The 16,474-nt window shown below is 39.5% G+C and overlaps 1 protein-coding gene across 2 annotated transcripts; it reads left to right on the top strand.

Moving 5' to 3' along the window:
* The first annotated feature begins 4,625 nt into the window (after window positions 1-4,625).
* Window positions 4,626-9,009, top strand: LOC147854248 (uncharacterized). 2 transcript variants are annotated; one of them, XM_087331745.1, is made up of 11 exons: window positions 4,626-4,899; window positions 5,725-5,800; window positions 5,900-5,997; window positions 6,129-6,230; window positions 6,583-6,669; window positions 6,775-6,891; window positions 6,991-7,094; window positions 7,199-7,338; window positions 7,416-7,552; window positions 8,113-8,286; window positions 8,403-9,009. In XM_087331745.1, the coding sequence occupies exons 1-10, from the start codon at window positions 4,663-4,665 to the stop codon at window positions 8,266-8,268; spliced, it is 1,254 nt and encodes a 417-aa protein (XP_087187871.1). In that variant the 5' UTR covers window positions 4,626-4,662; the 3' UTR covers window positions 8,269-8,286; window positions 8,403-9,009. The 2 variants fall into 2 exon arrangements, with proteins under 2 accessions (XP_087187871.1, XP_087187870.1); XM_087331744.1 differs by lacking the exon at window positions 8,403-9,009 and having other exon boundaries at window positions 8,113-8,300.
* Window positions 9,010-16,474: the final 7,465 nt, after the last annotated feature.

Below are 16,474 nucleotides of genomic sequence, written 5' to 3'. Positions count from 1 at the left end.
AATGTATGCACACAACTCCGACCGTGGCGGAATGTTCATGATCAAACATAGAGCAAACTCTATGTCGGCCACTACCTCAACTAGTGCCTCCAGTCCGGAAGACGTATGGTTCGTCGATTCCGGTGCCTTGAACCATATGACATCGCATCAAGAATGGTTCCGAGAACTTCGAGAGCCAGACCGACCCGGCTATGTCGAAACCGGAGACGACACTACGCACCCGATTTCGGCACATTGGGAATGTTCCGTTCGGAAAAGAAGGTAAGCAAAATTACATTAAAAATGTCTTGCATGTACCGACCATTACAAAGAATTTGGTCTCCGTCGGCCAAATTGTAGAGCAAGGGATGCAAGTTCGATTTAATCAAGGCGGTTGCTTCATCGAAAAAGAGGGCTGACTCATCGCACGTGGACGAAGAGAGGGCCGAATGTTTATTCTCGATTCACACGAGATGAAATCCACCATGTTCGCGAAAAACACGATAGTCGACTCCGACATAGAGCTATGACACAAGCGAATCAGCCACATCAATCTCAACAAACTCAAAGCAATGAAATCGAAAGGAGTCGTCATCGGACTCCCAACATTCAAAGAGAAGGAGATTGAAAGTGTATGCGAAGCGTGCCAATTCGGCAAGCAACACCGACACCCATTCTCGAAAGAGCGGAACGTGAGCAAAGGTCTACTCGACGTAGTCCATTCCGACGTATGGGGACCGACACAGACGGCGACATTCGGCGGATGCCGATATTACATGCTCTTCATCGACGACTTCTCTAGGTACACTTGGATCTACCCGATGCGGCAAAAGAGCGAAGTGTTCAGACACTACCAAACATTCATGAATGAAGTCAAGAAAGCCACGGGTCGACATGTACGTTGTCTTCAATCGGATGGCGATAAGGAGTACTTCTCCGACGATTTCATTGCGTATCTCCGAAAGGAAGGAATTCGGCGAGAATTCACTTGCCGACACACTCCGTAACAAAACGGGGTAGCTGAGCGCAAAAATCGGCACATCCTCGAAGTAGCGCGGGCCATGATGAACGAGAAGCATATGCCCAAGTCATATTGGGCCAAAGCTGCAAATACGGCTGTCTACCTAATGAACCGGTGCACAAGATCCGGCGTGCACGAGGTCACTCCGCACGAAAAATACTTCGGAAAGAAGCCGGACTTATCGCACATCCGGATATTCGGCGCGATAGCGTACGTGCACATCCCCGACAAGAAGCGTCAAAAGCTTGACCCGAAGTCGGAGAAATGTATCCTCATAGGATACTCATTGGAGCAAAAGGGGTACAAGTGCTACAGCCCCTCAACTTGAAAATCTCGAGTAAGTCGAGACATCGTTTTTGACGAGTCCACATCCTGGTACGCACCAGAGACAACTCCGACTCCGACTCCGCTCGACCCGGAATTCGTCGAACAAGAGATCGAGGATGAAGATCGCCTTATGCGCATATTTGAAGAAAGTCCGATCACGACTCGATTGAGCGGACCACAAGAGCCTTTGAGTGATCAAAGCACATCACGGCCTAGCTCGAAGATGGACAAAGGCAAGGAGAAAATGTCGGAATACGAAGATAATCGCTTCAACGACGATGAGTCGATTCACTCACTCGACAGTGAGTTCGGCGATTTCGAGTTACCAATCGGAGCTAAGAAAGCCCTCATCTCTGCAAATGAAAAGCTCCGCCGATCCACTCGGGAAAAGAACCCCATAAGCCGATTCGGCTACAACGATTATATGGTGTACCATTACGCCTTTATGATGAAGGTAGCAACAGTACGGGTGCCGGAAACCTTTTCGGAAGCCGCGAATGACCCGCGATGGATCAAAGTAATGAACGAGGAGATGCAGGCACTACGGAAGAACGAGACGTGGGATCTCGTTCCCACCTCACCACACAAAAAGGCAATCGGATGCAGATGGATCTACAAGGTGAAGTATAACGTCGATGGCTCCGTAAACCGCTACAAAGCTCGACTCGTAGCGAAAGGATACGCTCAGACGCATGGCGTCGACTACAAAGAGACCTTTGCCCCGGTGGCAAAGATGACGACGGTGCGAACCGTAATTACGATTGTCGTGGCGAAAGGGTGGCACCTCCATCAAATGGACGTCAAGAACGCCTTTCTACAAGGCGAATTAGAAGAGGAGGTGTACATGATCCAACCACCCGGCTTCAACTCGAGCACCCATCCGAAGGTTGTTTGCCGACTCAAGAAGCCACTCTATGGCCTCAAGCAAGCACCGCGTGCTTGGCATTCGAAGATAACGCAATATCTTCATCAAATCAGCTTCCGTATGTCAAAATCGGACAACTCCCTCTACATACGAAGCGATTCCGCAAGTCTGATCGTCATCATCTTATATGTGAATGACCTAGTCATTGGAGGTGAGCATCTCGTCGAAATCACTAAGGTCAAATCCCTCCTTTCCGACAAGTTCGAGATGACGGACATGAAGGAGCTCCACTACTTCCTCGGCATTGAGGTAATTCGGACTCCGGCCGGAACCATGATCTCTCGACGGCACTACATCCTCAACTTGTTATACAAGTTCGGGATGGCTAAGTGCAAATCCGTGACAACCCCTCTCGATCGTAATCTCAAACTAGATGCGAACTCTGGCACCAAAGCGCGTGAGCCGACTCAGTATCGGCAACTCATCGGGAGTCTAATCTACCTCACGATCACTCGACTCAATCTCAGTTATCCGGTCGGTCTCCTTAGCCAATTCCTGCAAACACCGCGTGATACTCACTTGGATTGTGCTAAGCGAGTTCTACGATACGTGAGCGGCACAATGGATTGCGACATCCTTTACAAGACCGCAATGCCAATACGACTCGAGGGGTACACAGACACCGATTGGGCCGGCTACAAAGTCGATAGAAGATCAACCTCTGTATTTGTTTTCTCCCTCGGCAACGGAGCAATATCCTGGAGTAGCCAGAAGCAGCCTACCGTCGCTCTTTCGAGTACAGAGGCGGAATATAGGGGCGCAACCGTAGCTGCATGTGAAGCTGTATGGCTCAAGAGGATTTTGAAGGATATGGGCATACCCATCAAGGATCCGACTTCCCTTTACTGCGACAACATGAGCAGTATCTATTTGGCTCGGAACCCGGTGTTCCACGCGCGGACAAAGCACATCGAAGTGCACTATCACTTCATCCGAGAGCGCGTTCTGGCTGGCGATGTCGACCTACAACACATTAGCACCAATCTTCAAATGGCCGACATCTTCACTAAAGCCTTAGGAGTCGACAAGCTATGGCAATTCATGACCGATCTCAGATTGACGATCCCTGACCTGCCAAGATTGAGGGGGAGTACTGAAGACACTACGCAATAACGCATGGATTCCGCAACCACGCAATGAAGCAGCGAAGAGCCGATCTACCGTGCAAAGCCGCGAAGAAAGACGCAAGCCGAAGCACAGACTTCGCAACTATGCACACAAGTCGAAGCACAGACTTCATAACTACGCACAATGCAAGCTGGAGCACGGATTCCGCAACTCTGCATAAAGCGAGCCGACGCGAGTCGACGCGGACTCCGGAATGCGAGTTGAAGCGGATTTCAGATACCGTCTAAAACCGACCCGACTTGAGCTTGAGGGGGCGTGTTGAGAATCAAGCTCAACTTGGTCTAGTGTGTGAACTCACCTTGAGAGTGAAGAGACACTCAAACGGTCAAGAGTCACCATTATGTCACCACTTTGTATTCTAGCATTTAGTATAAGTCATAGAATCATATTCTATGACACATAACTTATGAGCTTTCACATTCCCCATGCTCCATGAGGCTTGTAGTTAATGAAGAGATAGGGTGACTACATAAAGCACCCTCCTCCCACATTGTATAATGTTGAGTCTTTCTCCTTTGTCAATATACTTTTACCTTGCGTATTCTCTGTGTTTCACTCTCTCTCTCTCTCTCTCTCTCTCTCTTACACACACACACATAACTCACATCTCTTCCGCTTCACAATAATCCATCTCTTTATTCTTTACACGATGATTATTCACTTCCATTAACAATTGTCTACGTTAGCCAATCCTTATTTTTAGCCAAAAACAGTTCGTGAAGAACGTTTCTTATAACCGTAAACCCTAAGAAACTGCCATCATCGTACAAACTGAAAAGCCTAACATTAGGTAATAAGTGAGCTGACATGCAAAAAACACATCACGCCAGGTTCATACCAACATTGTTGCGCCACATTCGTAGTAGGATATAATTCTAGAGGGGGGAAAAAGAGCTCCGAAAGACCTAGTGTTATTTTTTGGCAAATGCCCTTTCTGCTCGGATCCGCAACACCGAAAAGAGGAGAGGGTAAGGAGTTTTCATGGCTTGCTTGGTTTCCTTTCCCATATGGATCGATTGGTCCCTCGGGGAGGGTATTTGGGGAAATAAGGAAAAAGTGGAGCTCCTTCGGCAGAGGGGCATCTTTGGGAATATTTTCATGAACTGCGGGGAGGGTATTTGGGGAAATAAGGAAAAAGTGGAGCTCCTTCCGCGGAGGGGGCATCTCCGGGAACATTTTCATGAACCACGGGAGGGTATTTGGGGAAATAAGGAAAAAGTGGAGCTCCTTCGGCAGAGGGGCATCTCCGGGAATATTTTCATGAACCGCAGAGAGTTTGGATATGGAAGCTCCAGCTGCTCTGCAACTCCAGCTAGCTTTGTCTGGCCGCCTCGTGTTGCCTGTCTCAGAGCAGAAAGATCCTCTCCCCATATCCCTACCCCCTCCTCCTCCTCATGAAGCTGCTCCATCCCAGCATACTCACAGGGATCACTCACATGAACCCAAGAGTAGAGGTGTCAGATACCTTCTTGGAAGATCAAAGCAACAACTTGAGAAGATTGCTGTAAGCTCTGAACAGGTAACTTTATTTATTTATTTTTCTTCCTTTTTCCTCATTTTGGCCACACGAATTCATATGAAAGTGTACGTAGAGAGATCAGAAGATCGGTTATGAGAATGTGTTTTTTTATTCTTCTTCTAAAATCAGCGTTTATTATCCATTGAAATGTGCATATGTATGTAGGAAATTATAAGATTGACACACCTCATGCTATCTTAATTATTGGTTGTAAGAAGGTTATTGCTAAAGTTGATGTTATTCAGAAGGTAAAAGTTCCTTCAGTATATATATTTTTATCCATGGATGCATATGCATCTAGAAATATCAGAAAATAGGTTGTAAAGAAGCCATTTCCAGAAGTTAATTTCGTCAAATGATGTGATATAGAATCTTTGTGTACATTGAACTATCCATGTGCATTTAGAAAAGATCAGCAAAATGGTTGTGAGAAGGCCATTTTAAGTTGGTTTTTTCGGAAGGTGTGGTGTGGGAGTCTCCTATATTTGGTAATGATCTAGATGCACTTGACTGAGGTTGAACTTATGTACTCCTTTCGTTTACATGGATCGGTACATGCCTGACACTATGAGATTAATATTTTTTAGAGTGGAGTATCCTCTCACATTCTGGAGATTGAGAAGTTGCTAGAGATGCAAGTACAACATCATGCTAGACCAGTGTTTAGTCTTAATTGGATTCGAAGTGTTCCATACGTCCCTTAAATCTACTTTGTGAATATGCTGAATGCAATGTGAATTGAAATGATGTTGTAACTTTTTAAGTTTTGTAGCCGGTTTTGGCCACATTAGATTCATTGTATATCTATTGCTTGCTTTGGAACAGAAAAGGTACCGTGGTCGGCACCTACATGAGCTGTTATACAAGGCAAAGGGGAAGGATATAAATAGATTTCTTCAGTGTATGCATTCAACCTGATCTTTTGTTTTCTTTTGAAATATGATTGTATATGGATAGAATAATAGCTTACAGCTGGGATGGATTGGCAACATAAATCCAGTACCACAAAGTTTCCGTGAGCGTTTAGAAGCTGAGAATTGGAAAGTTGGCCGATCAGAGATTCACCAGACGTTTGTATCTACCGATGGGACACTGAAGGTGGCAAAAAAATTGTTATTGGCACAGCAGCCATTAATTAACAAAATTAATAGAATAGCAATTCAAGAGAAAACAAATGAATAAAATCTTCTGTTACATATTAGATAACAGATGATTTCTTCATGATTCAGGCTTTGCTGAAGTTGGAGGACTCTAAAATCATTGAGGCTGTTGGAATTCCAGTGGAAGAAGCACGTGGTATCAATAAACTCACTGTCTGTGTATCAACGCAGGTTTTATTTCTACTTTAAAACTAGCTAATTAAAAACATGCTTAATTTGAATGCTATCTTTTGCTTTGCTTTTTCAGTCATATGTGTTGGTTAATCTTTCATCTACAATTTTTCTTGGTATATCATTGCTGCTGTTGTTGAACTACAAATGTAATACATGGAGAAGCACCAAAATACCCTTAACTTGTTGGGTATTTACCAAAACTTCCCATGTAAAACAAAATTCACTACCGGAAAGATCTTCTGCGAAATATCCAAAGTATTAGGGATATTTTGGTGACTTCCCACATATATAAAAATACTCACAATATTCATCATAGCGAATGTCTGCTAAGTCATTGCCAAAACTGTAGGTGGGCTGCCCACTCATGTGTGGATTTTGTGCAACTGGAAAGGGAGGTTATTCTCGTAATCTTAAAGCTCATGAAATCATTGATCAGGTAAATCTCTTTCACAATGACTATTCACTTAACCTTTCCTCTTTTCAGGGTGCATTTAGGATTAAAAACTGTCTGTGAATTGAAAATGGTGAATCCTATATCCAGGTGTTAACAATAGAACAACTATTCAAGCACAAAGTGTCAAGTGTGGTTTTTATGGGGATGGGCGAACCTTTGCTTAATCTCCCTGCCGTCTTGGCAGCTCATCGTTCTTTGAATGAGGTGATCGTAAAGTCTACTACTTATTCATCGTAGTTCTTAATATAAATATTGAGAAACTGTATAAGATTATCAGAGGGTAATCGGATCAATCATTGATAGGATATTGGGATTCCCCAACAAATGATGACTATAGCCACGGTGGGTATTCCAAATAAGATTGTAAAACTTGCCCAAAATAAGCTCAAGTCCACGTTGTCTGTGAGGTATGAATGCTTTTGAAATTTGTTAAGCTCCATTTGATATAAACATGAAGAAGAATTACCACAGACATCCTCATATGTAAACTTTTTTTATTTTTGGAACTTAGTTTGCATGCTGCTAATCAGATGCTTCGTGAGAAGATTGTCCCAAGTGCTAAATCATATCCAATAGATGCATTAATGTCAGATTGCAAAAAGTATTTCTCAATAACAAACAAGAAACCCTCTTTTGAGTATACACTACTGGGTATGAGATACATGTTATATATATTTTCCTTTTAAGTTGGTTTAGATGAAACTATTGAAATATGGTGGCTGCTTCAGCTGGTATTAACGATGGAGAACATCATGCTATGGAGCTTGCTAATTTATTGCATGAATGGAGTCTTGGAGGCATTGTGAATTTAACTCTGTACAATCCAATATCAGATTCTGAATTCAAAAGACCTTTCAAGTCTGCGGTAAGTTTATTGGTGTTTCTTATGAAACATGAATACTTGATAGTCATTTCCTCTACATCAATTCATTCATCGTCTTTGATTTTCTTATTCTTCTCTCTAGTTTTGTCACCGAAAATCAGTTGAATGCATTTAATCCTAGCAGGTATATGTGAATAGTGCTCATGCGTTATTCAATATTGGTAATAATTTGTGGGTTTTCTTGATGGTGATGATGTTCATGCTAACACCACTGAAATGAGAAAATAAAGGATGAAACGATTTTTATCTCGTAGCAGGGCTTTTGTACTCAAGGAAATAAATAAGCCTATAAGAAATTTCAATCCCCTTGTGTGAAGTTTCCAAGCACCCGTGCATGTGTGCTTGAGAACATCAATCCGTTCCAATATTTAGTGTCCCATGGAAACACACATTTTTCTTCTTTTATTCCCATGAAAAAACATATTTCGACAATCAATGTACAATAAAATGGATTTGCAACTTAGATATTTCTTTCAAGTTGATTGCATGATGTTGTTATTCTTGCAGAAATAATCAATTGATACATTTTGCCTCGACTGCAGGTTGTGGCTTTTAGGAAGATCCTGAATGATCGTGGGTTGATTACCAACATTCATCCCAGCCACGGTCTGGATGTAAATGCTGGATTTGGACAGTTAAAGAATGATTTTCAAAAGTTTCCATTTATAGTTCTGAAGGAAAAAAGCTGCAATGATTAATATAGTTGCCAATCTTGGGTAATTTGCTTGTATCCTCTTTCCTTTGTTGGGTAATTCACTCCTACACATCCTTTGTTGTTTTTTGCTTGTCTCGTTAGTTATAGATTTACATATGTATGGTTTTAACTTGGCAGGTCTGGTCTGGCTCTGCATGTCCTCTCTCTCTATATATATGTATGTATATATGTATATGTGTATGTATGTATGTATGTATGTTTGTATGTTTGTATGTATGTGTGTTAATGCAACATGTATGTAATATAGGATATCTCCAGTATATATGTACATGTGTGTGTATAACATGCATATGCATCACCTACATATATCTCTGGTGCGCTTGTATGATGGTTATCTACTCACGAAGGGTTCGTCGCTCGTGATCTCTCTTGTGCAAACTCATCAGCCCTAGATATATGAAGTGCTCATTCTAGTTCAAACGCTATTTGGAGGGAAGAAACTCTTAGCTAACCTACTGCTTTATAAGCACTATGGGGCTTGTAGACGTCCATATGTTTCCATCGCTCCATCAATCCATCTTTTGTGGGAAGAGACTCCCTTGGGTGTGATAGCATTTTTTGGGTATAATGGTGTGATAGACATTGTTGCAGTACCTTGCTCCTATCATAATCTTGGAGATGTATAGGAAGAGTGGGAAGTTCTTGATAAGCATATTATTTTGTAATGACTTTATTTATTACTTATGTAACACAATCCTCTTCTATCATCACCATTTTCTTTGCACTTGCATGTATTTCTTTGGTTCAAAGATGATTGATGAGGTTCGCTGGAATATTGCAACACAAATGATCTCATGTAGGCGCTGGCTTTATATGCATCATATGTCGCAACAACATGAATAGAGGATACTCTATTTGTATCCACATGTAGTTGGGGAAGATTATGTAGCCATGTGGCTAGCCCACACATGAGGGCAGGCATGGCATGAGGTGAAATAATCAATACTATGATACAAGATTGAAGGAGATGTGCTTGGTGACATTGTTGTTCTAGCATAGCTAGGGTTGCATATCCTCCAATGAGTCCAAGGTTGTTAGCTTGGGACAGAATGTGGTGCGTAGTGGTAATTGCTAATGTCACTACCAAATAGTCATGGACATTCACGTGTTACTAGTGTGAAGACAACTTGGCGGTGATCCAATGTAAATGACTTCATGGTTGTTTCTCCCAAACTCACTATGAGCTCATCTACAAAACCCAACTAGGGCATTGAGTTAATATTTATGGACCTTCATGAGATTCAATTATGAAGAGCAGCATGTCATCAACATAAGGAGGAGTTTGTATGGGTGTACTTGATTTGTTGTGTCCATCTCCGCGTGTCATGCAATGCACTCAAATTTCTCTATGACAATATATGATATCTAGCCAATGTAGAGTGTAGAAGAGAGTGCACATCCTTGCTCATATTGCTGATGCTTTGAATGTGTAATTCATATGAATACTTGCATATTTTACCCTTCTTATGATCTAAGGAATTTTGAGTGCATGGTGTCTTTATGCATGAAATTTCCTTGGTACAATATCAAAAGCTTGACAAAAGTCCAAAAAGAAGTCATGCAAATTTTCTATTTGATGTATTTTTTCCAGTTCACCAAGCAAAATAATATAAGGACGTGGTTGATGTAGTTAAGGCACGTTTAAATATCTTGCTTGCCCTATCCCTTCACTCTCGACATAATTGTTGGGTTATGTTTCAAGCACTAGTATATAGAGTTTGGCAAGTGTGTGGTAGCCAATCATGATAATGTGATAGTTCCCTAGTTGGAGGGGTTTGTCAACTTGTACATTTGCCAAGTGTTAAGTGCTTGGCATGTACTTCATTTGCACACCGTCCAACAACATGATAGACAAACATCAATACCCAATTGAAGGGTTTGGTACAAGAAAAGGGAGAAGAGGTAGGATAACGAAAGAGATGGGATTAAGTAGTTATGTGTGAAAAGGCCTAAGAGCAATGCAAAATTATCCTTTTCCACAATGCTTGATCTTTTTCACTTAAGCGAGACCTTGAATATTCTACCACATATATATTCATAATTACGTGATTACTTTGAACTAAAGGATTAAATCTTGAGTCTTCACATCCAGGTACTTGGATTCTTTGTATCAAGTGTGGTTAATTTAAGCTCATTTTAAGAGTATTTTGTATTTTATCTTTTGTAACTTTGTGCCTTTAATATTTTTCTATTTAAGCATGATTGATTGATTACATTTCTTGATTAGGTTAGTCTTGTGAGTGGTTAGTTAAGGTAACATTTTCTTTGATGATTAACACTAATGATAGTGAGATTAGGAAACAATTGGCCCATGTGCCAACTCGTGTCTAACAATCGGCAATGGTTTGGTTTGAACCGAACCGAACCTTGAAACCGTGGCTTAACAGTTTCAACGGTTCGATTCAGGTTCAAGTTTTTAAAAAATGGTTTGGTTCGGTTTAAACGGTTTAACATTTGTTTTCTTTTATTTTATAAAATTGTTTTTTTCAAAAAGTTTAAAATTGTTTTTAAACAATCTTTTTGCTTTTAGGCCTTATTCTAACATTTTAGGAACATCTTTAAAATTTTAAAATAATGAAATATTTAAATTTAAAAAAATTTAAAAATTAAAATTTGACCTAAGTTGAAAACTGAAGCCGAACCACGAAACTGTGGTTTTTATGGTTTAATGGGTTTGATTTTTTTTAACGGTTTCATGGTTTGGTTCGAGTTTCAAAATTTTTAAACGGTCCGGTTTTGATCCTCTCAAACTGAACCGTTGTCGATTGTTACTTGTGTCACTTATGTTAAAAGAGTAAATATTGATATGGCCTTCGGGCAAAACTTTGGTTTAGAGGTATAATTCCATTGGCATTTGGCATGGTTGCCGAGGAAATTGGAATAGCAATTGACACTTCAAGTCCCATGGAATAGCTCCCATGGCAATAATGTGTTAAAATAAATATGAAGTGTTTAAAAAGGGTAGGATGAGAGCTTCCACACATGATACACAAGATCTTAAATTGAGGGGTGTAAGACTCTCAAACATTTCATCAAACAGCATGTTAAATTGCTTAAGTTTTGTTTTATTATTATTTCTTTTATTTGATTGTTGTTTTTTCTGTAATTTAAGTTTAATTATAAAGATACGTTTTCTAATCACATTTGATCCCTTTTTTCTAGAGATGTTTTATTTTCTCGTTAGTTGCATTAAGTACTACTCAATTTATTTCTTAAAATTAGATTTCCAACAAGATATGTTTATTGCAATTCACCCATTCACCAACACAGCAAATCACATCCATAAAGCCCCTTTTGGAGCAAACATTTGAACACACATTTGAACCACCTACTTAACAAATTCTAGAACCACCCCCCTTACATTTGAGCACACATTTGAACAATTTTCAGTAGAAGATTCAAACCACCCTCCTTACACTTGATCACTCATTCAAACCACATACACAAACTGTCTTTAATAGCAGAAATTTCAACCATCCTCCTAACATTTGAACACATGTTCAAGCAATCTTCGTTAGCACATGTTCTAAAAACCAAAACATGGCCCAAAACTTCTAACTAAACACACAATCATAAAGCTCATGTAGACTTTGTAAATAAAATCATATCCAACAACCATGTTAAATGGAAAGAGCAAGTTGTCCAAGATAGTAAAATCATGGCAAAATTCCCATGCTCTACGTTACCTTTCCATCCCAATAATCTTTCTTCAATACCAATTCTTGTTACATTAATGGATTTTCCGATTCTTGTCATAGCCAACTAATATTTCATCGAAGAGGCGAGCAACACTATCAAAGTAGGAGGAACCTAATGCTTACATGAAAGGAGTTATAGGATAGTTTGCTTTCAAGATAGGCCAAGACATAAGCCAACATGGTTCAAAGAGTACAATGTTCACTAAACATAAAGACACCATAACCAAGATTTAGAAATCCCAATGGAGACCAGTTAAATAGCTAGAATGCTCTCATTTGGCATTTGTACTTTGCAATAGATATCTTTTTTAGACCCAATGGAGACCGTGAGAGAGGGGGTCAAGCCCATCATGACAAGGATTGATCTTTGGTTCTTGAGGCATGGAAAATGGGTAATATTCAACTTGCCCCAGTGTATGGGCTAACTAATATGATGTCAACATAAATAATTACTTAATTGAAACTAATATGTTTCATTATAGAGTGCATATAAACTCTTACCACTTAAGTATTTTGGAATGTTGTGGACATGGAGTTCAAAAGCTTGGCCAAAAGGCCACAAAATTAAAAAAGGTGTAGAACAACTTGTTTGTGAAGGGCCAAAAATATATTCAAGATTGCAAAACACTGAGACACTGACCATACGATAAATGGAAGCATGGAATATGTTGGGATAGCCAAGTTGTTTCTTATATAAAGTTATAGTTTGTTTTTAGTAGTCTTTTAAGTTTTCTCTACAAGTGGAATACTACTTGGATTTTCAAATAATAGTAAACACAGAACCAACTTTTAAAACTAGTGACAACATTTCTAAAATCTTTTAAAAATATCTAGCTCTAATAAGCATTTTTTTTATGGTCATCATGCAAGTTCAGAGGATTTTACTTTTTTTTACTAACAAAAAACAAACAAACTATCAAACTTGACATACAAAGTTTTTGTAATATTGTCAAAATGATAGGTAAGTTTTATATTAAACTACGTGTTTTCCCTCCCACCCTCATGCAAATAATTTGTTCCTCCCTCTAACCAATTGTTGTTGAACTCTTTTCACATTTCACTTCATTGTTATACTCTCTCAGGGTAAGTACCTTTGCTCTTTGTCTTCTTTGTCAGGGTAAGAACCTTTCACCTTTGCATTTGTTTTGCAAAATGAAGAATTGGCATGATAGTTCCCCCAATTTGACGATATTGTGCAAGCAAATTTATTGCACCAATATGATGTTATTGGTTGTGAGAGAGGATAGTCTAGGAAACATGTCATTAAGGAGATAAAATTAAACAGATTGAACATAGAACATCTAGATAATCTTATGCAAGTATCATTAAATGCCCTAGAAAGTCATGGTATGCAAGGGAGACGTGTGTTCGAATTTTGGAAAGATGGAGAATATCACAAGGCTAACTAGACATTCATGGTATGCAAGGGGATCATGTGTTTGAATGTTGGAAAGATGGAAAATATCACAATAATTTTTGGAACTCCATAGATATGTGTCATGATAATATGTGTTGAAATATTGCCATAGATTTTATCAATATAATTTTGGGAAAACTAACACATATTGCCATTTGTAAACATATTGCCATTTGGTCAATGGGGTCAAATGACCTATTGCCATTTGGTCAACTACAAGTAAGGCCAAACAGTAAGGCCAACCACTAAAAACCAAACATCTATGTACCATTCCTGTATGAAGAATGAATCTCCTTGACTTGCAGGCGGAATTGTACCATTCACCACCTTTAAAGAAGGGCTATTTCCATTCCACCCACGAAACCATGCAGCCGATTCAGTAGCTAACCAAACAACGATTGCACTTGATACCTAACCTTCAACCCCGCATCGAGCCAGAATTCTTAAGCTCCTCATCCAAACTTCTTGGGCTCGCGGGCAACTCCATAAACAATGTGCAATGTCCTCCAAACTCGCTCCACAAGCCTTGCAGTTACTCATGCCACCCCTTTTCCCCAGCCACTCTCCGGTTGGAATAGCCCCATGGGTGATTGGCCAAAAAAACACCTTGACCCTCTCAGGGAGGGAAGAGTTCCATATCCTGCTCCTGGTTTTATCTACAAAGACCGAATCGACAGCTACATGGGTCCATTTGTTGACACACTTCTCACGATGCAAGCATAAATGTCTCCCCAAGCGAGTTGAGAAGTCAAAGAAACCATGTGATTTACCTTGTTCATCCCTCCACATATATTCTGCAGGATCCCATTCTAAACACTCAAGGGGCTTGCCTTCAACTACATACAATATCTAATCCTCCTCAGCCTCAGCGATTGATGGATTCACCTTCCATTTCTTACCGTCTTGTGCCACAATTCTAACTACAACTACAGATCTCAAGTGGATGATCTTCCCATTCTTTCCTATACCCTTGGCATTGATAACTTTTCCGGCATCATCACATTGTCCGAACCATTCACCCTTGTCCCCATTACTAATAAGAACAGAGTAAACAACTTTATCGACTAGATCAAGCATCTTCCTACCATTTCTGAACTTTCTCGCATCTTCATACAATTTATCCCGATTACTAGAGGACAACTACATCCAATTTGCCATTGACTGAATGTCAACACCATGCAATATAGCCCACGGCATACCCTTGCGCTGGCCAAGCATCTTCCCCTCGGTCGACTTTAGGTCTCGTTCCACAATAGGGGTTGGTGCATCCAATCAACATTAGTACTTGGACCTGTACGCCTAAGATGCCAACGGAGCATATCCCACACCTAAGATGCAACATAAGTGGTCAGCCAATCGATTAGATTTCCTAAGCTTTAAGTCCATACAAAAGAGCCATGATTTATGTGGCTTCCAATGCCCATCAAGTCATGGACTCCAAAAGATGCTCCTATTAAAAATCAATGTTTTCCATAACTCATTTCCGGGCAGCAAGCTCCTTACCAATACCTTACATAACAATGATTGACTTTGTACTCCAAGGTTGATCAATCCTAAACCCCGCTTACTTTTGGGAAGAATCAACATGATCATGACAATCCATTTAAGTGTGAGAATTTTTATTATGTTCTCCAAATCTACTCAAGTAAACTTTTTTCAAAGTGAACATCCATGAGGCTCCATTTCTTTATATTTTTAAACTTTCCCACCTTTCCAATGATCAATCATTTTTTGAAACACCAAAGATAAAGTAACACAACTATGTGGAAACCTTCCCTCAATAATTTTGTAGATGCCTAAGATAATGATTTTCCTTCATACTAATAGTAATTTGTATGGCTCAACCTATATACCCATCAATGATTTCTTCTTATATTTAGTACATCTAGCTACACTTTAAAGTAAGGAAAAGAAAAACTTACTTGATGAAGCTCATCAAAACAATTTCCCCTAGCTTTGTTTTTTACTCCAATGGTAAGAATATGATCTCTATCAATCCATCCCCCGGTTTCCATGAAATATAATAGGTACCTTGCATCCCCCATTGATAAATAATTAAATGATGCAAATATTGACTAACTTTTTGATTGCAAGGATGACAAAGCCTTTAATCTTATGTACTCAAAATTTCCCCTAGATTTGTGTTACTGCAATGGTAAGAATTTGATGTGTATCCATCCATCCCCCGGTTTCCATGAAAGATAAGAGGTACCTTGCATCCGCCATTGATAAATAATTGAATAATGCAAATATTGAACAACTTTTCAATTGTTGGGATGGCAAAAGACTTTAATCTAATGTACACAAATTCTCAAACTTTGTTATCTTTGTTTTGTACCTTCAAAATTATAATAAATGATTTTACCCCATACGTTTATGACAATGGTGTCCTCTGTATGACACTAAATAACACTTTAGAACAAAAAGTTCTAAGATAGCCAAATACAATAGAACCAAGTTGTCAATATTGAAATAGGGTTCACTAGCTTTTGATTTAAATTGATGAGCACAACAGATTGTAATATGAAACATAAGAAGAAATCTGAAGTTCCTTCAAATAAATATGGTACTACAAAAAGTATCCTTGGGCTTGGTTCTTAAGATATTTTATTTCGAAACAAATGATTACATAGGACAATTACTCATCAATGTCATTACTCATGATCAACATGATGCTAAACATTAAAATAAAAAAAAGAGGTCATATTGATAGGATATTAGTTGGACAACACTAGATGGCACCTTAGCCAAGGCACTACTAATAGATCTAGACCTTCGAAAAGATTTTCTTTTTCCAAAAATGCAAAGTTTTACAATCCATGTTCACATAGATTATGACTTAGATTTCTACGTACCATCATGTTTATTGACTTAGGTGCTACATCTTGGTTCTTTAAGTTCTCTTCTGTAGACAAAGCCAACATCCAATTGTGAGAAAGTTTTGTTCCTATTTTGGTTGAGGTGGTTGATGGGTGACCGCTTGTCTCTAGTAAGATCACTTGGAAGACGAACCTACGGCTTATTCGAGTTAACTAAAATCATAAAGAGATTACTATCAATCTCGTTGGTTCTCC

The sequence above is a fragment of the Azolla caroliniana genome, unplaced genomic scaffold (genome assembly GCF_043228905.1).
Source record: "Azolla caroliniana isolate FFs.n. ecotype wild unplaced genomic scaffold, voAzoCaro1.0.p SCAF_15, whole genome shotgun sequence".
Classification (NCBI taxonomy): domain Eukaryota; kingdom Viridiplantae; phylum Streptophyta; class Polypodiopsida; order Salviniales; family Salviniaceae; genus Azolla; species Azolla caroliniana.
The sequence above is the reverse complement of the archived record's forward strand: the minus strand, read 5'-3'. Positions and strand labels throughout refer to the sequence as shown.